Genomic DNA, 21,600 nt, shown 5'->3' on the forward strand with positions numbered 1-21,600 from the left:
AAGACTAACAATAAAAGTGCTTTTATATTCCAACATTGTTGTGTCTTTTTTTCTACAGTGTTGTGTCTGGAAGGGACAGCTAGTGCCATATGAATGACCTCTCACCCTACCAGGAAGAGAACCAAGTCCGTGCCTCGGAACACAGAAAGCCAATCAGAGGTGGGTCATCTTTCCACTGTGTACCAGGCCAAGTTCTGTCCTGGTCTCCAAAACCCAAACCCACACAGAAGGTTGAGATCTACCGGAGGGCACAGCACAGTAAAGGCTGTGGCTACTGTACTTCCTCAGAGATAGGGAGGCGAGCAGGCCAGAGGTGGATGAACGCAGTGCCCTTGTTTGGGTGTAGGGCCTGATCAGAGCCTGAGGGGAACGGCACCTCCGTACCTTCAGGCTCTGATCAGGCCCTACACCCAAACAAGGGCACTGCGTTCATCCACCTCTGGCCTGCTCGCCTCCCTACCTCTGAGGAAGTACAGTTCCCGCTCAGCCCAGTCAAAACTGTTCGCTGCTCTGGCACCCCAATGGTGGAACAAACTCCCTCACGACGCCAGGTCAGCGGAGTCAATCACCACCTTCCGGAGACACCTGAAACCCCACCTCTTTAAGGAATACCTAGGATAGGATAAAGTAATCCTTCTAACCCCCCCCCCCCTTAAAAGAGTTAGATGCACTATTGTAAAGTGGTTGTTCCACTGGATATCATAAGGTGAATGCACCAATTTGTAAGTCGCTCTGGATAAGAGCGTCTGCTAAATGACTTAAATGTAATGTAAATGTACTGTAGTGTAAACCAATGATGGTGCTGCTGTGAAAGGCTAACTGGTCCTCCTAATACACTGAATGGGTCACCATCATCTGTGTTGCTCTAGATCAGTGTGTAATAGTTCCCTATAGCATCTTTACATCATCTGATTATTACAGTAGAAGGCAGCCCACAGTGCAGGACCGACACAGTACTGTCAGCCAGAGAGAGAGGGGAAGAGAGAGAAAAGAGAGAGTCAACCTCTCAGCTCCCTCCTACACACGTGTAAAACACTCAGAGGCCATTCTGCTGCCTGAAGAGCTCTCCACGACAATCCAGAGAACTCTTCAACCCGTTACTGCCACAAAGTTCACCTCCGCTATTTTCTCTTTACCTTGCTTCTTTTTTTTTTAAACAATGTCATCAGTGGCGCAAATTACACCTTCCACATCGCACATTACTCTCTCTCTCTCTCTCTCGCTCTCTCTTCCCTCTGGAGGCAGACACACTCAAGCACTTTGCTGGCTGGCTGTGCACTTCTCGTCTGGCGCTGCTCCCTGGGTCTCACCATAGCAGTTTCATTTTCACATTAGCTCCGGTAAAGCTTTGGTGAAACCAGCCTTTCAGCTGAAGCACTGAGAGAGGAGGGGACAGCAGAGCAGTCTCCCTCTCTCCTAGTACTTCAACCCTTACAGACTGAACTCACCTCCTATCATATCTGAGCCATAGGAAAAAAACTAAAAGAAATATGTTTTATGTCAAACTGGGGAATTGTTTATGATGAAATGTCAAGAAATAACTATGTAATTCATTGGTGGCTAACTTGTAATTGTAGAGTATTACTGGCTGAGAAAGTAGTGTCAAAGCAAGAAAAATTAAATACATTTAATCAGATATCAACTGTATCATCTGGTGTAGACAGTAATTAAATTACCACTGCAATGTCATTACATATTTTCTCCCTCTAAGTAATAACAATATGATCCAGTGTATGTCTGTCTGTCTGTCTGTGTGGGGTCCTATTCAATACTGAGTCAGTCTGGACAGAAACAAACATACAGAGCTATGACTCCTCAGCAGCCCTATTTACAGATGACAACCATTACTGCATGGGGCTATGCTCTGCTATAACAAATCAGCTGTAATATGTTTAGACTGCCCTCTCCAATGACATAGTAGCGTTCAGGGCCGTGCTGTGGGGCCTGACTACATCATAAAGAATGCCAGTGTTACAGTGGCGAAGAGAGATTACACGCGTGGGACTGGACCTTTAATCATTTGATAAATCTATCTACACATGCTTTCTCCTGACATGGTGCTCTGTTTTGTTATTAAAGCCAAGGCTCTGCCACACTCTAATCCTTTCCTGGGCAGCCCACGCACACACAGCTAAAATAGGCCTGGACAACATTATGTAGACCTCAACATCAGTTTAGGATTGGAAACCAACCTGACAGCTCCTAGACTCCAACAAGTTCTTTCTACTGGCCCAGCATACGGCTGGTTTCTCTTTTACATTCTCTGCAGGAGACTAAATGAATGAGGCTTGCAGGCAGGCTGACACCTGCGGGCGCTTTGACAGGCCCCGTAATTAGAGCTAACGTTTAATGATTCTCCCTTAATGAAGGCTGCGTCTGGGCAAATTGAACCCAGACAGAGAGGAGAGAGGGGGGGAGGGAGGGAGGGAGGGAGGGAGGGAGGGAGGGAGGGAGGGAGAAAATGAATTGAATTGAGGGAGAGAGAGGTTGTGAGGGAGGGAGAGCGAGATGGCTGTGAGGGGGAGAGAGAGCACCAGAGAGTGGGAGACTGTGTGAAGCGAACACAACTGACAATTCCACACGGTGGATATCAATGGCCCTGGACCTGAGGCGAGACGTGAGAAAGGTGACGCGCGGCTGGAAGCAAATCAACGTCCAGGAACTAAAACACTGCACTCAGTCAGGAGTTGAATTTCTTTGCAAATATGCCACAGTCAGATGCAATAAGCAATGAGGTGACTGACTATCTGTTGAGAGTGTACTGTACTGTGAGTGGTGCTGCCTGCCAGGCAGTGCAGTAATTGTTGGGAGGTAGACAGGACCGGATTAAGAAATACTTTTTTTGTGGATAGACCCTCCAAACCCCTGTCGAATGTTAAGCCCAATAATCATTTAATGTGTAGCAACAAGAAAGCACAAACCACCAAACAAACAGACCTTTTGTACTTGCCCTCGGGCAAATACTGATATTCATCTCCACACAATCTAAGCTTCTCCCATTTTACCTGGAGTTGTATCTTGTCCTGAGGCAGTTGGTTGGTCAATCAGTCGGTCGGTGCATCATAGTGATGGTAATCCCATCAAACTAAATACCCACCCTACTTCTTTTATCTTAACACTTCCCTCAATAAAAATACCAATGGTCTCCGTTCTTCTGCACCTGGATTCTTTTACTCGCCTTTTGTGATTGCAATAGGAATTAGCATATGGCTGGGGGAGGAGAAGAAGAAGGAGGAGGAGTAGAAGCTTGGATGTTAAAAAGAAAGAAAAGGGGCTTATATATTTAAATGTAAATGGGGGCCAAGAGGGTGCCTGCTATCCACCAGGGAGGGAGAGAGCGTATTTGTGTACTGTTTCCCTCAATAAGGCCTTTCACTGAGGGGTAAAGAGGGTGGCCCATGTTGATTTAGGCCACACAAAGGGGGTCTTAGTCCTTTCAAGGGAACCAAATATCCCCACAGAGAGGTGCCTTCAAAAGGAAGCCTCCCTGTCAAGCATGGCCATTGAGCCACCGATGCATGCCACAAATCAAGCCCTGGAGGTAATCAAAGGCCAGAATGTGGGAAATGTGTTTGGGGTCCCCAGACTCCACAGCAGAGCACAGTACAGCAAGAAAGGGGGAAAGGGGGGAAACAAGAACCTATCTGCACCAATCAGCCCCTCTTTCTCCTGCTCTCTGAAGGGGTCATAAGCACTGTTTCTCCATCCCCTCCTCTCCCCTAAAATCCCTCCACCCCCATCAAATCCTATAGTAATCCACCATTGCAGAGGAATGTCCATTTAACACATTATCTGGGCTCCTCCAGGGATGGAGAAAATGGGACTGGCTGCTTTTCACAGCAAATTAGTGACGTGATTATGAGTTCACATGTGGTTTTGGCACTCTGAGGTCATAAACAGATGCCCTCCTTCTGACTTTATTTCATACTGCGTTAGCATTTCCTGGTTCCTCCTCCTCTGGCTCCTACACTCTTAGAAAAAAGGTGTTAAGTAGGCCCATATAGGGTTCTTCAGTTTGTCCCTATAGGGGAACCCTTTTTGGTGTTAGGTAGAAACCTTTGCAGAAGGTTCTCCCTATACCCCCTTTATGTAGGGTGTTTCATAGAACCTCCTGTATATGGTTCTACCGAGAACCCTTTTATCTTTGGAGGGTTCCTCCTAGAATCCTCTATGAATGGTTCCACCAGCCTTACTAGCCTTTAAAATTGTATTACATGTGACAATACATTACATATATCATAAGGCCTTTCTTTGAGAGTTATACCCTAACCCAGTGGTGTTAGGAAACTCCTGGTTTACAGGCCACATCAGGCCAGCAAGTCACATTATGCTGGCTTGCAAAGTGATGTTTAATTCCTATTGGAATCCAGCCAGAGTTAAAATGTCCAACAAGTGGAATTTTTTATCACCAGCAACCTGCACTCAGACTGCCAGGGTAGGGAAGACTGTATACTGAGACTACCTCAACCATCTCAACTGGAACATTACATATATCATAAACCATCTCAGTAACTAGTGCAATAAGTCCAACTACTAACACATTGGAATTGTTGAGAAAAATGTATGCTATTTATCTTTGTGTAGCATAACATTTATCAATCATTCAATGTACATGCAAAAACACATATTTTTGTGTTTATAATTTAATGTCAAATGTATTTCCCACTAAAGGGAGTAGTAACATGTTTTGGCTTATCAAAACTCTGCATGGTGTTGTTTATCTGAGTGAGTAGCTCATATAGATTTTTTTATTCATTACACTAAATCGATATTAAACTAGGCAAGTCTGAACATTAAGAACAAATTCTTATTTACAATGACAGCCTAACCCTGCCAAACCTAGACAACCGGTGTGCCACTCCCAATCACGGCCAGATGTGATGCAGCCTGGATTCAAACCAGGTACTGCTGTGCCGCCTCTTGCTGAGATGCAGTGTCTTAGACCACTGCGCCACTCGGGAGCTATGCGCTCCTACACTGAGCCAATGCAGAATTACAATCACCAACCAATGCCAAACTATGATTCTTGCAAATGAAAATAATATTGCCATAAATAATACTGCTACATAAAACACATTATAAGAGTTCATACCTTTAACTGCAGCGGTGCTGAAGAATTTCTCTGAGCTGGCATCAGAGCCCTGTGAGAGAGAAAGACGATATCATTAGCAAACTTGCTTAAACAGGTGGGTTTCATCGTCAATGACCCAAACCGCCAGCTGAAGGGAGCGAAACATTCCGCACTGCAGCACATCGCGGCCACTTGATGGCACTGTTGGTCCATGTAATAACATGACAGCGCCAACCCTCACCCATTCCATGTCGAGCCCAGTGTGGCAGAGCGCAAATTAACATTGCTGTGTTATTGTGCAAACATTCAGTGCTAAGCATTTACACAGTATTAGATAATGAAAGCCTATTTAGGTGACATTGCGGTGTCAAAAAGGCATTGGCTAATTCAATCCCACTAATAAAGTGAAAGATCGACATGTTACAATCTCTACCAGTGTGTGCGTGGCAAGGCTGAGCCTAGGCCTACTAGGAAATAACAACACATTGAACCATTGGTTTTAAATGTCACTTTCAAAGCATTTCACTTTTTGTCGCAGAGAAGTATAAATCCAGATGACTATTGAAAGATGCTGTTTTAAATATTAGATATCAGTCCTAGTAAAGTGAAAATGACAATGAGCCTAATTCAAAACAATTCCGAAGATTTTATCACAGACAATGAAGACTCTTCACACCTTTTCGGCAAATGGACAGTGGCACGGGGTCCAATAATAATGGTATGACATTTGCGCAAATGTCACATATCCCAATAACTAACGCCTATCAATTATTTTCTATTCGCACATGAGACGATCTTGCTTGAGCCAGAAAACATTTCCATATTAATTTGCTTAGGGTTCAGGCAATTCCAAGGTAAGAGACAGGCATTTCAGTGTAGCTATTCATCCAAATTAAAATGTCTAGGTGCATGGAAAGCAGAATATTTTTCTCTCCACAAAATATTATTTAATCTCCTAATTCTAAAAATGAAACGTCAGTAACCTATCAAAGAATATTACTGCAGATTGAAATAGACAGACTTGATTGAAGCATATTCAGTTTGGATATTTCCCTTCTGCACACAACAAATATCCAGATATAGGCCAACGCCATTCAAAATTACGATTTTTTTCTTCATATCCATGAATGCCCATAGCAATATTAAGCACTTACGTTATTATCAATTTATAATGACGTGAGTAGGAAAAGCTAGATTACACAAAACAATGCTGCAATAACAACAGATATTCTCCTACACGTTTTATTATATTCAATAAACATAGTACATACTGATAATAGGCCTACACATAATTCGTCGTTAATAGGACGTAAACTATAAGCTAATAACCAAATCATTTATAATAAGGTAGACGTGAATAAAGAAAAGCGACGCGCATACCTTTGATGTGGCGAAACTGGCAAGAAGGAAAATATTAGTTAAGATATCACTTTCGCTGTGTAGTAAATATGGCCCTGTTTCACATTCTGCTTGTCAAAATAATGTAATCCACAAATAGGCGGCGAATTCAACTCCGTTTAAATCGATGACATCCATGCGAAAAGAGAATCCGTTTCCAATAAAATTCCAACGAGATACGAGAAGCTCTTACAAAGCTACGGTGCCTCTCGGACAAAGGAAGCCATGTGTCTTGGCAGGAAAAGCATCAGCAACAGCTCCAGGTCGCTAAATCCCGTTAAGTGCGTTTTGTCTCCAGTTCAGAGTGGGATACAAATCTATCTCGCAATATTCTCGTATTGAAGATATGCGAGGTTCGAATAGGCAAGATCCTTGGGAGACTGCGTATCAGGACGCGTAAAGAGGCTGTGTCCACAGACACCAGCGGGAGTCGCCAGCTCGCTCCTACAGAGCAGCAAAATCCAACAAAGCGCAGACCAATTTCCTCTGTAGCAAAGAGGGAGACAAAATCACATTTAGAATCACCTTGAGCCAAAACGGGACTCCGCTTCCATTATATTTCCAGCTGGTTAAAGCTTATGTCCTGTGGTTGCTGACGGTTCTGTCACCGACAGAGCCTCTCATCGCTCCAAGCATCAGACAAACTCCCATTCATCCAACGGCTGCCTCAGTGGTCCTCGTTTGATGGTTGGGTCCTCCCACTTCCTGATTCCTGGTTCAACCTCAAACTCTACTTCTCTTCCGAACACAAACACACCTGTGTTTTCTGCTTCTGAGGGTCCAAATACTTGGTTCCAAAGACGCCGCTCTTCTTGGGACAGGCGTGCATGAGTGTGTTTTATTTTGCTTGAATGAGGCTCAGAGAAAACTGCTTGGCAGTTCCAGAACGAGAGAGAGGGTGAGAGCAAGAGGCAGCGAGAGAGAGAGAGAGAGAGAGGAGGGAGGGACAGAGGGAGGGCCTGAGACTAGAATGATATTCTTTCACTGTCGACAGAGTGAGATGATGTCAGCGGCTAATGAATTTCCCAGTAGGGTGCTGCCAATGCGAGGGGAGGAAAACAAAACACTCTTTATAAGCAGCAGTGCACCTCCTCAGAGCTCACAGCCACTCTCTTCCTGTTGAAATAACCACCACTCTACTGTCCTAGAGGGGGGTAACACACTCACACCAGCAACTAGGTCAACCATGGTGAGATAGTGATCCAGCCATGCTCACCAATGGTGCCCACTTAATCAAGCTCGATCCAGGGCTCAAACGCAGACATCGAAAAGCCCACCAATGTCCCTCCCTGAAACATGGTACTATGATCAGGTTTGTAGTGGTTTTCTCATGTTAAAACCATCTGTATTGTAAGAGGATCATCAGCTTTTGTGGACACTTGTCCTATTATTAAGCATGTTAATGATGGTACTGGTTTGCTTGTAAGGCGAAAGATTGATTGAGAGAGAGACAGCATTGATGGAAAGTGGTGTTGGGGGAAAAACATACAACATTATAAAATCCATGTACACAAACAACAAGTGTACGGTTAAAATTGGCAAAAAACACACATTTCCTTCCACAGGGCCATGTGGTAAGACATGGATGCAGCTTAAGCCCCATCCTCTTCAACACATATATCAACGAATTGGCGAGGGCACTACAACAGTCTGCAGCACCTGGCCTCACCCTACTAGAATCTGAAGTCAAATGTCTACTGTTTGCTGATGATCTGGTGCTTCTGTCACCAACCAAGGAGTGCCTACAGCAGCACCTAGATCTTCTGCACAGATTCTGTCAGACCTGGGCCCTGACACTTAATCTCAGTAAGACAAAAATAATGGTGTTCCAAAAAAGGTCCAGTCGCCAGGATGTCACGCCCTGGTCTTAGTATTCTTTGTTTTCTTAATTATTTTGGTTAGGTCAGGGTGTGACATGGGGAATGTATGTGGTTTTTTTAGTGTCTAGGGTGGTTGTAAGGTTTAGGGGGTTTATTAGAGTAGTTGGGTTTATGTTTAGTATAGTAGTCTAGCTGTGTCTATGGTTGAGTGTAGGTATCTAGGAAAGTCTATGGTTGCCTGAATTGGGTCTCAATTAGAGACAGCTGGTTATTGTTGTCTCTGATTGGGAGCCATATTTAAGGCAACCATAGGCTTTAGCTGTTTGTGGGGAATTGTCTATGTTGAACGTTTGTAGCATGTGTGCGTGCACTACGTTTATAGCTTCACGGTCGTTTGTTGTTTTTGTATAGTTTGTAATAGTGTTTCGTTTCATGTTCATCTTCGTAGTAAAATAAAAGAAGATGGCTTATTTTCCACATGCTGCGTTTTGGTCCGTCTCTCCTCCACACGATCGTGACAGAATTCCCCACCATCATCGGATCAAGCAGCGTGTGCAACAACAACAGGACCCACCTACACAGGACTATTGGAATTGGGAGGAAATTCTGGACCGCGAAGTACCAGGAGAATATAACCGCCCCAAAGCTGAGCTGGAGGCAGCGAAAGCAGAGAGGTGGAGATATGAGGAGGCAGCAAGGAAACAAGGCTGGAAGCCCGTAAGTCAAACCCAAACATTTCTTGGGGGGAGGCTCTCGGGTAGTTTAGTTGGGTCAGTCGGGAGACGTGAGCCAACTCCTCCTGCTTACCGTAAGGAGCCGGTGAGGGCGGATTTGGAGGAGAGTGACGCAGAGACAGTAAAGGAGTTAATGGAGAAATTGGAGGAGAGTGTTATGAGGGATGTATTGGTTTGGTGCATGAGGCACGGCATCCGTCCGAATGAACGTGTTGGTGATTTAATGTCACCGGGAACAGCTCTCCATACTCGTCCTGAGGTGCGTGCTAGCCGTCTGGTTAAGACAGTGCCTACAGCACGCACAAAGCCTCCTGTGCGTCTCCAGAGTCCTGTGCGTCCTGTTACTGCTCCTCACACTAGCCCTGTGGTGTGTGTTCCCAGCCCAGTACCACCAGTGCTGACACCACGCACCAGGCTTCCAGTGCGTATCCAGAGCCCTGTTCCTCCTCCACGCACTCTTCCTGTGGTGCGTGTCTCCAGCCCAGTGCCTCCAGTCCCGGCACCACGCACCAAGCCTCCTGTGCGTCTCCAGAGACCTGTACGCACTGATCCTTCTCCCCGCACTCGTCCTGAGGTGCGTGCCCTCAGCCCGGTACCACCAGTTCTGGTACCACGCACCAGTCCTATAGTGCGCCTTGAGAACTCAGTGTGCCCTGTTGTTCCCCGCACTAGCCTGAAGGTGCGTGTCCTTAGCCCGGTACCTCCAGTTCCGGCACCACGCACCAGGCCTACAGTGCGTCTCAGCCGGCCAGAGTCTGCCGTCTGCCCAACGGTGCCTGAACTGCCCGTCTGCCAAGCGGCGCCTGAACTGCCCGTCTGCCAAGCGGCGCCTGAACTGCCCGTCTGCCAAGCGGCGCCTGAACTGCCCGTCTGCCAAGCGGCGCCTGAACTGCCCGTCTGCCCAACGGCGCCTGAACTGCCCGTCTGCCCAACGCCGTCTGAACTGTCCGTCTGCCAAGCGCCGCATGAACTGCCCGTCTGTATTGAGCCTTCAAAGCCGCCCGTCTGCCATGAGCCTGCAAAGCCGTCCGCCAGACAGGAGCCGCTAGAGCCTTCCGCCAGACAGGAGCCGCTAGAGCCTTCCGCCAGAACGGATCAGCCAGAGCCTTCCGCCAGACCGGATCAGCCAGAGCCTTCCGCCAGACCGGATCAGCCAGAGCCTTTCGCCAGAACGGATCAGCCAGAGCCTTCCGCCAGACCGGATCAGCCAGAGCCTTCCGCCAGACCGGATCAGCCAGAGCCTTCCGCCAGACCGGATCAGCCAGAGCCTTCCGCCAGACCGGATCAGCCAGAGCCTTCCGCCAGACCGGATCAGCCAGAGCCTTCCGCCAGACCGGATCAGCCAGAGCCTTCCGCCAGCCATGATCAGCCAGAGCCGTCAGCGAGCCATGACCAGCCAGAGCCGTCAGCGAGCCATGACCAGCCAGAGCCGTCAGCGAGCCATGACCAGCCAGAGCCGTCAGCGAGCCATGACCAGCCAGAGCCGTCAGCGAGCCATGACCAGCCAGAGCCGTCAGCGAGCCATGACCAGCCAGAGCCGTCAGCGAGCCATGACCAGCCAGAGCCGTCAGCGAGCCATGACCAGCCAGAGCCGCCAACCAGACAGGATCTGCCAGAGCCGCCAACCAGACAGGATCTGCCAGAGCCGCCAACCAGACAGGATCTGCCAGAGCCGCCAGCCAGCCATGAGCGTCCAGAGCCGTCAGCCAGCCATGAGCGGCCAGATCCGTCAGCCAGCCATGAGCAGCCAGATCCGTCAGCCAGCCATGAGCCGTCCAGCCAGGATCCGCCAGAGCCGTCCAGCCAGGATCCGCCAGAGCCGTCATCCAGCCAGGATCCGTCCCTCAGTCCGGAGCTGCCGTCCCTCAGTCCGGAGCTGCCCCTTATCCTGGTGCTGCCCCTTATCCTGGTGCTGCCCCTTATCCTGGTGCTGCCCCTTAGTCCGGTGCTGCCCCTTAGTCCGGTGCTGCCCCTTAGTCCGGTGCTGCCCCTTAGTCCGGTGCTGCCCCTTAGTCCGGTGCTGCCCCTTAGTCCGGTGCTGCCCCTTAATCCAGTGGGGTTAATGTGGAGGGTGGCCATTTGGAGGAGGCTACGAAAGCGGGTAGTGACTATGGTGGGGTGGGGACCACGACCAGTGCCGGAGCCGCCGCCGTGGACGGAAGCCCACCCAGATCCTCCCCTAGACTTTGTGCTGGTGCGCCCGGAGTTCGCACCTTAAGGGGGGGGTTATGTCACGCCCTGGTCTTAGTATTCTTTGTTTTCTTAATTATTTTGGTTAGGTCAGGGTGTGACATGGGGAATGTATGTGGTTTTTTTAGTGTCTAGGGTGGTTGTAAGGTTTAGGGGGTTTATTAGAGTAGTTGGGTTTATGTTTAGTATAGTAGTCTAGCTGTGTCTATGGTTGAGTGTAGGTATCTAGGAAAGTCTATGGTTGCCTGAATTGGGTCTCAATTAGAGACAGCTGGTTATTGTTGTCTCTGATTGGGAGCCATATTTAAGGCAACCATAGGCTTTAGCTGTTTGTGGGGAATTGTCTATGTTGAACGTTTGTAGCATGTGTGTGTGCACTACGTTTATAGCTTCACGGTCGTTTGTTGTTTTTGTATAGTTTGTAATAGTGTTTCGTTTCATGTTCATCTTCGTAGTAAAATAAAAGAAGATGGCTTATTTTCCACATGCTGCGTTTTGGTCCGTCTCTCCTCCACACGATCGTGACACAGGACCACAAATACAAATTCCATCTAGACACCGTTGCCCTAGAGCACACAAAAAACTATACACACCTCAGCCTAAACATCAGCGCCACAGGTAACTTCCACAAAGCTGTGAACGAGCTGAGAGACAAGGCAAGAAGGAACATAAAATTGGACATACCAATTATAATCTGGCTAAAAATACTTGAATAAGTTATAGAACTCATTGTCCTTTATGGTTGTGAGGTCTGGGGTCTGCTCACCAACCAAGAATTCACAAAATGGGACAAACACCAAATTGAGACCCTACATGCAGAATTGTGCAAAAATATCCCCCGTGTACAACGTAAAACACAAAATAATGCATGCAGAGCAGAATTAGGCCGATACCTGCTAATTATCAAAATCCAGAAAAGAGACGTTAAATTCTACAACCACCTAAAAGGAAGCGATTCTCAAACCTTCAATAACAAAGCCATCACCTACAGAGAGATGAACCTGGAAAATAGTCCCCTAAGCAAGCTGGTCCTGGGGCTTTGTTCACAAACAGAAACAGACCCCACAGAGCCCCGGGAAAACAACACAATTAGAACCAACCATATCATGTGAAAACAAAAAGATATTACTCGACACATTGGAAAGAATTAACAAAAAAACAGAGCAAACTAAAATGCTATTAGGCACTAAACAGAAATTACACAGAATACATGACCACTGTGACTGACCCAAACTCAAGGAAAGCTTTGACTATGTACAGACTCAGTGAGCATAGCCTTGCTATTGAGAAAGGTCGCCGTAGGCAGACCTGGCTCTCAAGAGAAGACAGGCTATGTCCACATTGCCCACAAAATGAGGTGGAAACTGAGCTGCACTTCCTAACCTCATGCCCAATGTATGACCATATTAGAGACACATATTTCCCTCAGATTACACAGATCTACAAAGAATTTGAAAACAAACCCAATTTTCATAAACTCCCATTTCTACTGGGTGAAATATCACAGCAGAAAGATTTGTGACCTGTTGCCACAAGAAATGGGCAACCAGTGAAGAACAAACACCATTGTAAATACAACCCATACAACCCGTTTATTTATTTTCCCTTTTGTACTTTAACTATTTGCACATCGTTACAACACTGTATATAGACATAATATGACATTTGAAATGTCTTTAATTTTTTGGAACTTCTGTGAGTGTAATGTTTACTGTTCATTTGTATTGTTTATTTCACTTTAGTTTATTATCTACTTCACTTGCTTTGGCAATGTTAACATATGTTTCCCATACCAATAAAGCCCTTAAATTGAAATTGAATTGAAATTGAGAGAGTACCCCTCTTTTTATTTGATCCATCTCACTAATCTGGTGGCCCAATGAAGACTCCAGACCAAAACAATCTTGCAATCTTCAGCTAATGCTGGGCGTTCCTGGAAAATAACTTTAATCGCACGAAAACCCAGGGTACTATAGCCTTGGCTAATCAGCATTAGCCCACTGCCTGGGTAGTCAATGGATCAACAATGGAGTCACATTACAGGGAGGATAGGATCTCTTTCTCTCTCCCTACAGCGCCCAGCCCCCACAGAGCAGAAAACAGACTTAACTCCTTGCTGCTGCGTGCTAAAACATCCCTCTACCCTCTGTGCTGGAGAGAGAAGAAGAGAGGGAGAGAAAGATAGACACAGATGGACAGACCGACAGAGAGGGAAAGAGATTGAAACAGAGAGATAGAAAATGAGAGAGAGCGATAGCCCCCAGCTCTGAATGGCAGTGTTGTATTTGCTCTTAGTGTTCTATCTATCAGGACACTGGATCTCATGGCCAGACAGATGAGATGACTATCAGATAGATGACTATCAGCAGGGAGACGTGGCTGGCTGAGGCCCAAGAAGACCAGTCAAAGCCATAATGCCGGGCCCCAAGGCCCCAGAGAGCTAAACCTGATCACACAATGACCCTGAAAAGAACACAGCTCTCCAATACAAAGCGTTCATTGGGTTAGGGGCCCTCCTTGATCTCCAATACAAAGTGTCCATTGGGTTAGGGGGCCAGTCTTAGCCATCAGTCGGCCCATGTTCAATAGATGATGAAGCCATGTTGACAAGTATGTGCTTTGAACATCAAGCAGCTTGAACATTGGGAAGAAGAGAAGTAAAAAAGTATAGCCTATGTGAGCACAAGCTTATTCCAAATGCTAAAAACAAACTCGACAAATTATGTTTCAAATTAGTTATATAAATACTGGGTTATTACATTGTAATTGCAAGACCTCCCATGTCATTGTATTATTTTGTTGTTAAAATAAAGGTGTGTAGACAGTGATGAAACATGGAGATTTTAGTCATGTTGTTTTAAATCTGTTTCATGGCTAGTTGTAAGAAGATACACTGTATATTTATACCATTGTCTGCCACCAACAAAAATGGCTGCTTGTTGTCGCACAGGTCTAAGGAATAGCAGCCATCAACAAATCAGCGTTCTCAGTCCTAAACGGTCATTATCAGATTTAGGAGAAACCTCAGGTCTGTGATTACAGCTCAACCACCAGACAATCTACGTCGGGATCTCTCACTGCACATGATTTTAAATTCAAACGAAACGCTGACAGAGACAAACAGAAAGAAGAAGAAAAAAAGCCCTGCATGTCGTAGCCAAGAAAATAATATAAAGTGTCACTTTGCTATGGAAAAGCACTTGATGCCGTTGCCAGAGAATGGAGAGCGGAGATCAAACATAACGTCTGGAGTTATGTTATGCATGCCAGTAATTGGTGTCTGTGCCTGTAAGTTCTGTCTATAGACCATCAGCCATCTCTCCTCCGCTGACGTTTTTTCATCTTTTAGTCCTTTTTTTTGGCCTTGATCCTTCGCTTCAAAGCGTCAAGAAGCAATTTTTATTTTTATTCTTCCTCCGCAATGGCGGTTTAATTTCACAGGAACTTTATTTTCCTAGATTGCAATCACAGGAGACCGGCTCTCTTTTTCATGAGCCTTCTTGCCATTACGGAAAATATCCTCTCATTTCAAATATTTTCTGATAAGTGTAACATGAGTGCTGTGCATGTAATACTTTAAGAGCTCTTATTGAATTCACATCCGTTGTGTCTGACTGTCTGGCGCATTTGTAGGACTCACGACTTCCAGTAGTCTATTCAGGGTGGATGAGGAGGACGAGGTGAGGCAATGAAAGGAAAAGTGTCTCAATGACATTCAAATGGTAGAAACATTATGAGGAGAATAGCAGATATATACACTATATATACAGTAGTATGTGGACACCCATTCAAATGAGTGGATTTGGCTATTCCAGCCAGACACGTTTTGTACAGGTGTATAAAATCGAACACCCAGCCATGCAATCTCCATAGCCAAACGTTGGCTGTAGAATGATCCTACTGAAGAGGTGAGTGACTTTCAACGTGGCACCGTCATAGGATGCCACCTTTCCAACAAGTCATTTGTCAAATTTCTGCCCTAATAGAGCTGCCCCGGTCAACTGTAAGTGCTGTTATTGTGAAGTGGAAACATCTAGGAACAACAACGTCTCATCCGCGAAATGACAGGCCACACAAGCTCACAGAACGAGACCACCGAGTGCTGAAGCGTCTAGCGCATAAACATCGTCTGTCCTCGGTTGCAACACTCACTACCGAGTTCCAAACTGCCTCTGGAAGCAACTTCAGCACAAGAACTGTTAGTCAAGAGCTTCATGAAATGGGTTTCCATGGCCGAGCAGCCGCACACAAGCCTAAGATCACCATGCGCAATGCCAAGCATCGGCTGGAGTGGTGTAAAGCTCGCCGCCATTGGACTCTGGAGCAGTGGAAAAGCGTTGTCTGGAGTGATGAATTTTCATAAGCACATGTTGAAGCAAACACTTAAAAATATATGAATTATTTGCACCATTTTCAATAAGATTCATATCATGCCTGATATTCTATCCGACTGCAAATATAGGGAGACTACCCCATATGCCATGGAACATCCTATCATCAATCACATGCACACACATCAAATTAATCAAAAATCATCTATATATCATCTCTTTTCTGTGCCTTTTGAAGGCGAGGTCAGGATCCTTTTTACAGTCATTACATCCAGCCTTATCTCAGTGAGCCTGAGTCTGCACTAGCCTGCCAATGACAACTGCTTCTAATCTCGCCCCCTCCCGACAAGCAGCTCTGACAGCGCTTTTCTTCCCAATTCCTCAGACACGTAGCCAGACATATATTAATCTGTCACTCATCACCCGGGAGATCTCTCTCTCTCTCTCTCTCTCTCTCTCTCTCTCTCTCTCTCTCTCTCTCTCTCTCTCTCTCTCTCTCTCTCTCTCTCTCTCTCTCTCTCTCTCTCTCTCTCTCTCTCTCTCTCTCTCTCTCTCTCTCTCTCTCTCTCTCTCTCTCTCTCTCTCTCTCTCTCTCTCTCTCTCTCTCTCTCTCTCTCTCTCTCTCTCTCTCTCTCTCTCTCTCTCTCTCTCTCTCTCTCTCTCTCTGAATAAGATCTGAATGAAAAACGACAGGCCTGTGAGCATTGAAAGGGAAGAAAGGCCAGACCAAGAGTAGGAGACAGAACCCCAGGGAGAGGTAACAAACAACATTCACTTCTTCCCTGTGTATATTGCAGACACAAGTCATATAATATACTTGGCTGGGAGGCTGAATATTTCGCACATCCTTCATACTTATTTAAACCTGCCTTTATCACACAAGAGGGATTGGTGGTTTTGAAAAGGAAGAGAGATAAACAGGACAGAGGGATGGAAGCATCTGTCTGATAAACTAGGACAACGGGAATTCAAAAGAAGCTGGTCGTTTCTCCTCAACGGTAATATGTTTCCTTGAGAGACATGAAACTCACATCTTTTGTCACTGAGAGAGAGGCGGAAAGTATTTATTCCTGGTGTAAAGTAAAAAGCCTGTAGAGCAACTAGTTTTATCTGGTTATCTGGATGCTACCTCTACCTGTCTGCTTTCAGGAATCAGCACAGGCTGGGCCGTCGGTTGGACCACTAGGCAAATGTGGATGAATAATGTTAGACATCATCTCCATCTAGGAGGCCAGTAATTACTGAGAGTTGACATAGCACTGCTCTGTCAGCATGAGCAGAGCCACTCTACTGCCTGGACCTAGAGCCATCAGTCCGCTGCCCTGTCCCCTTCCTAGGGACTCCCCTTTCAAAACCAACCAGGACAAGAAAATTGGTTTAACCTTCCCTCCTCAAACGCTTGGGTTACATCCTTAATGCATTTCCCCCCTTTTTTCCAGTCAGAGTAGAACCGGGAATGGGAGGGAGGCCCTTTTGTTTAAATTATAGACATGCCACAGAGCACCGGGCCGCCATGCCACGGGTCATTTCAGGCCAGTCAATCACTACCTCCCCATCCAGCAGACCAACAGAGAGAACCACTCTACTGCAGCAGTGCAAAACCACACACCAAACACGCATATGTAACACAAACATCAGCACACGGACTCACACACACTAGACTGTGTGTGTTTCCCTGTGTTGTAAACGTTCCTTTGAGTTGGTGAATGATTAGAGAGTGTTCTGGCTAACATCAAGTCAGACTGTAAATGGCATAAGAACTACAGTATAGCATGCAAAAGTTGATACAACGACAGCCTATCCTTCTGATCAAATAATTTCATATGAAGCCGGTCCAGATACTGGTTTAATCTGGTTTGAAGTAATATTGAGGTTGGTTTTCTTGAGGATTCCCTGTTAAAAACCAGGCAATAGCTTTCAGCTGTCTCACAATGGAAAAGGAGGAAAATCATCTCAATATTCCAATATGATTCCAGTTCTCTCTGAAGTCTTGCAGTGGAGCCATGCACCCCAGACAAACCCCTACATAAAAAGACACTGAATGTCAAATCGTAGCTTTCATTTCCCTCACTAATCTGCACATAAGTCTCCATAGTCAATGAGGCACGGCAGACATCAGCAACCAAAGAACTGCTTTCTCCAGAAACCCCCCACGAGGCTCGACATAATTCCAACCCAGAGCTACTTTGGCTAGGATGATATTTCTTCCCTTTGTTACTTTCTTGCACTGCACTGGGAGTGAGGAAAGAAGGGGAGAGGAAGAATAGGAAGAGAAACAGGAGGAGGAGAGAGTGACAGAGAGAAGAGAGACAGAAAGAAAATAGCCAGACAGCCAGAGGAGGGAGGGAGGTGAAATGGAGGGGGAGAGAAATTGCCCCGCTGCGTCTTTAAGAGGAATCACGGGAGGAAATCACCAGGAAGGCCTGCATTAAAATGTGTCTGACCCCTGATGGACTCCTGACTGCAGCCCAGAGCGATCTGCCTGCCTGCTTGCCTGTCTGTATGCCTGCCAGGCTAGCGAGATATGGTCAGGGGGATTGGGCCTCTGAAACGCTCTGCCAAGACCATTCTGTCAGGCACACACTGAGACAGCCCACTGCCCAAACCTCTCCTCCCTCTCTGTCCCTCCCTACTTTCCTCCAGATCTCAGCCCAGCCAGCCACTCCAGGGTCATGTTGAACTGCTCAAGAGTGGGGCTCTGATGATAGGGTCTCTAGGGGGACATAAGATGGCCCCAGACTTCAAAAGCCAGCAGGCTGACAGACATCAGGGAGGACTCTCTCTCTCTCCCTCTCCCTCTCCCTCTCCCACTCCCTCTCCCGCTCCCTCTCCCGCTCCCTCCCTCCTGACTTCTCAGCCCAGGCCCCTGCTAGCCCTGGAGGGGTTTCTAATTGCATTTCACAGGGACTGAACTAAATAAGGGCCTTGTTCTGCCTACTGTAGCCACCCTGCTTGGGGGGAAGGGGGAGGAGAAAGAAGGGAAAGGGGAGAGATTTTAACATGAAGATTTTAACATGTCAAAATCCACCGAGACAGGGGTAGGATATCCCCTCCACCCCAACCTTCCCCTACGGTAATGAAAGAACATGGGAGACAGAAAGAGTATGTGTGTGTGTTTTGAGGAGGTTAGAGACAAGAGGGAGAGATTTAATCCGCAAAATGTCTTGTGGCAGACAGACATGCAGTCCCCCCCACCAGAGCCCCTTGTAGTGATTTACATGGTGGGATGTTAGAGGGGCAGGGCCTAGGGAGGTATGTGGACAAGCAGGGAGTCTCCACTTTAAAGCCCTCCTCATTTAAATATTTCATGAGCCTCATCTCATCTCCAGACCCTCTCATTGGATGTGTGCTTTGGCCCGACGCTGCCTGTTTGCCTTTCATTAACGCCAAGGCAGAAAGGGTTAGGATGAGCGAGCGTACACCCCATCACCATAGATCTGAGGAAACATAAACACTGTGTTCCTCCTCTGTGTACCCAGTTAGTCTCTGGGCTTTGGGCTTTTGCAAATCTAGGGGACGATCTCGTTAAATGCTAGTAGCAATTAAAACAATTAGAGATAAGCTAAGTGTGTGAAAGCCCTGGCGGAGACAAGACCATGTTTACAATGATTAACATGCGGTGTTATCAGTGGGGATGGTAATCAGGCAGCCAGCTAGAGCCTGACGCTCCACAAGATCACAGGGGCTTTATCTGTCACTATCAATGTGAGGGCAGGCGTGAGGCGAGCTGCAGGAAACAACCAACATGGTGGGAAATACATGGCGGCCATTCTTGCTGGCATTATCATGTCTATGGCTGGTTTCAAATGATGTCATTTCCTCTTTAAAATTAATTTACAGTTCACCAGGTACAGTATGATGTCACAGGTTTGGTCAAGTCACACAGCCAGGAAAAACTATTAGCCCTAATGATGGCATATTCTCCACAGAATAAAATATAATGTAATAAATATGTAAAAGTACTAAATATTAAAATACAACTGATACTCATTTCTATCAAGCACCATCAATTGGGATCAATGGGAGTGTGTGTGGTGTCTGCCGGTACATTTCCATGAGGGAGCGTCGTGTTGGCACTCTGGCCTCTTCAGCCCTCTCCATGCCCTCCGCTGTGACTGTGACATAAGGCCTGGTTGTCTGGGGCTCGGAGCGGTAATAGAGATGCCTTTGAGAGGGGCCTCCATCTGGCAGACCGCGGGCCCTGTGGGCCAGGCAGGCCTGCATTCCATGCTTTCCTCCACAAACTCACACCACGCCAGCTGGAGACCTAAATGTCCACATTGTGAGTCTGAGACCCACTCACTGCCTGGCTGGATGGCTGATAGAGTGGCTGAGAGAGAGCAGGACATTCACCACATTGGGGTTATTTGAGTGGAAGCTCCCAAGGAACAGACACAGTCAGTATGTGCTCTCTCTGCTCTCTCTGAGTGTGTGTATGTTTGTGTATGTATGTCCATTTGTACAAGTGTGTATGTTGGTGTGAGTGTTAACTGTGTTAAATGAGATACTGTTTATGTCCTGATTTGCATTTGAAAGTACCCGTGGAGAGGAGTGGGCATAGGAGAGGATGTGTGTGAATTTGAGAGCACGTATTAGTGTTTTGCCAGCCAGTCTGCCAAGATAGCCCCTGACAATAGCAGGGCGTGATGCCTGCCCACTGTGAGAGAGGGTTGTATACGTGCATATGTCTGTCTGTCAAGGCCCAGGTCTCAGTAGGGCTGGGATGAGGGTTGGCGCCGCGCACGGAGAACCAAGCAGTACATCACTTAGCACTAAGCCCAATCATCAGTGTCTGTCTCAGCCGGGCTTAACATGCGCTCTGCTTACTAACACGGCCTCCACAAGAGGATCTGGGACTGCTGCTGCACGCGCCTGGCCCAACAGAGACAGACAGGGGCTGTAAGAGGATTTCACACTGGCAAACAGGGACAGCCTGTGTTGCTCCGTCCACTCGCCCAGGGAGAGACCAAACAGCTGCATCATCTCACACACACACACACACACACAGCTGCACACCCTAGCGATGGCACGCACGTAAGCACGTACACTAGCATGCACACACGCACACACGTATCACCCCAAAGCCCCGCATCAGGAGAAAATATCAAATGAGTGAGCTCGGGGATAATCCTTCCAGGAAACTTAATAAAGCAGCCGGGTTGGGGTGCCAGGCCGATTTGACGGTGGCTAAGACAGAGAGACACAGAGGAGACTAGCAGGCCCACCAGGCCAACCAGGCCCAGCAGGGAGCTGGCTGGGACCAATAATAATATCACAGGATGTTATATCATGCAATAACACACAGGGAGATTTGATGGGTTGTCTAACCTCATGGTTAGGACTACATGGAAGATAAACATAGACAGTACCATCTGAAAGAGAGAAAGAGTATGATGTTTTCCTGGAGCACTTCTTGTCTTGCAGTGGGATACTGCTATTACTGAGGACATCACATTTTTGTATATAAAAAATACAAAATATTTTTCACTTTATGATTTAGGAGAAGAGTGGTGGTTATGACAGTATTGACGTAGATGCCCAGTTTACATGCATGCAGAGGAAAACACCCAGTCGTCCAATCCCCTCCCCCCAGGGGTAGCAGCAGTAGCAGCAGTAGCAGCAGCAGTAGCAGTAGTAGCAGCAGTAGCAGCAGCAGTAGCAGTAGTAGCAGCAACAGTAGCAGCAGCAGCAGCAGTAGCAGCAGTAGCAGCAGTAGCAGCAGCAGTAGCAGTAGTAGCAGCAACAGTAGCAGCAGCAGCAGCAGTAGCAGCAGCAGTAGTAGCAGCAGTAGTAACAGCAGTAGTAACAGCAGCAGTAGCAGCAGCAGTAGTAGCAATAGCAGCAGTAGCAGCAGCAGCAGCAGCAGTAGCAGCAGCAGTAGTAGCAGCAGTAGCAGCAGCAGCAGTAGCAGCAGCAGTAGCAGCAGCAGTAGTAGCAATAGCAGCAGTAGCAGCAGCAGCAGCAGCAGTAGCAGCAGCAGTAGTAGCAGCAGTAGCAGCAGCAGCAGTAGCAGCAGCAGTAGTAACAGCAGAAGCAGTAGTAGCAGCAGCAGTAGC

General features: G+C 47.0%; 1 protein-coding gene across 8 annotated transcripts in view; it reads right to left on the reverse strand.

Annotated features, from left to right (window-relative positions):
* Positions 1 to 21,600, reverse strand: part of LOC139537438 (autism susceptibility gene 2 protein-like) — a 487,977-nt gene that overhangs the window by 38,100 nt on the left and 428,277 nt on the right. For all 8 annotated transcript variants that reach the window (XM_071338717.1, XM_071338715.1, XM_071338713.1 and 5 more), the window contains one exon: positions 5,093 to 5,141. In XM_071338717.1, the coding sequence (XP_071194818.1) occupies positions 5,093 to 5,141 (49 nt within the window). The remainder of the gene's footprint in view (positions 1 to 5,092; positions 5,142 to 21,600) is intronic.

This window comes from Salvelinus alpinus, chromosome 13 (genome assembly GCF_045679555.1).
Source record: "Salvelinus alpinus chromosome 13, SLU_Salpinus.1, whole genome shotgun sequence".
In the NCBI taxonomy this organism is placed as follows: domain Eukaryota; kingdom Metazoa; phylum Chordata; class Actinopteri; order Salmoniformes; family Salmonidae; genus Salvelinus; species Salvelinus alpinus.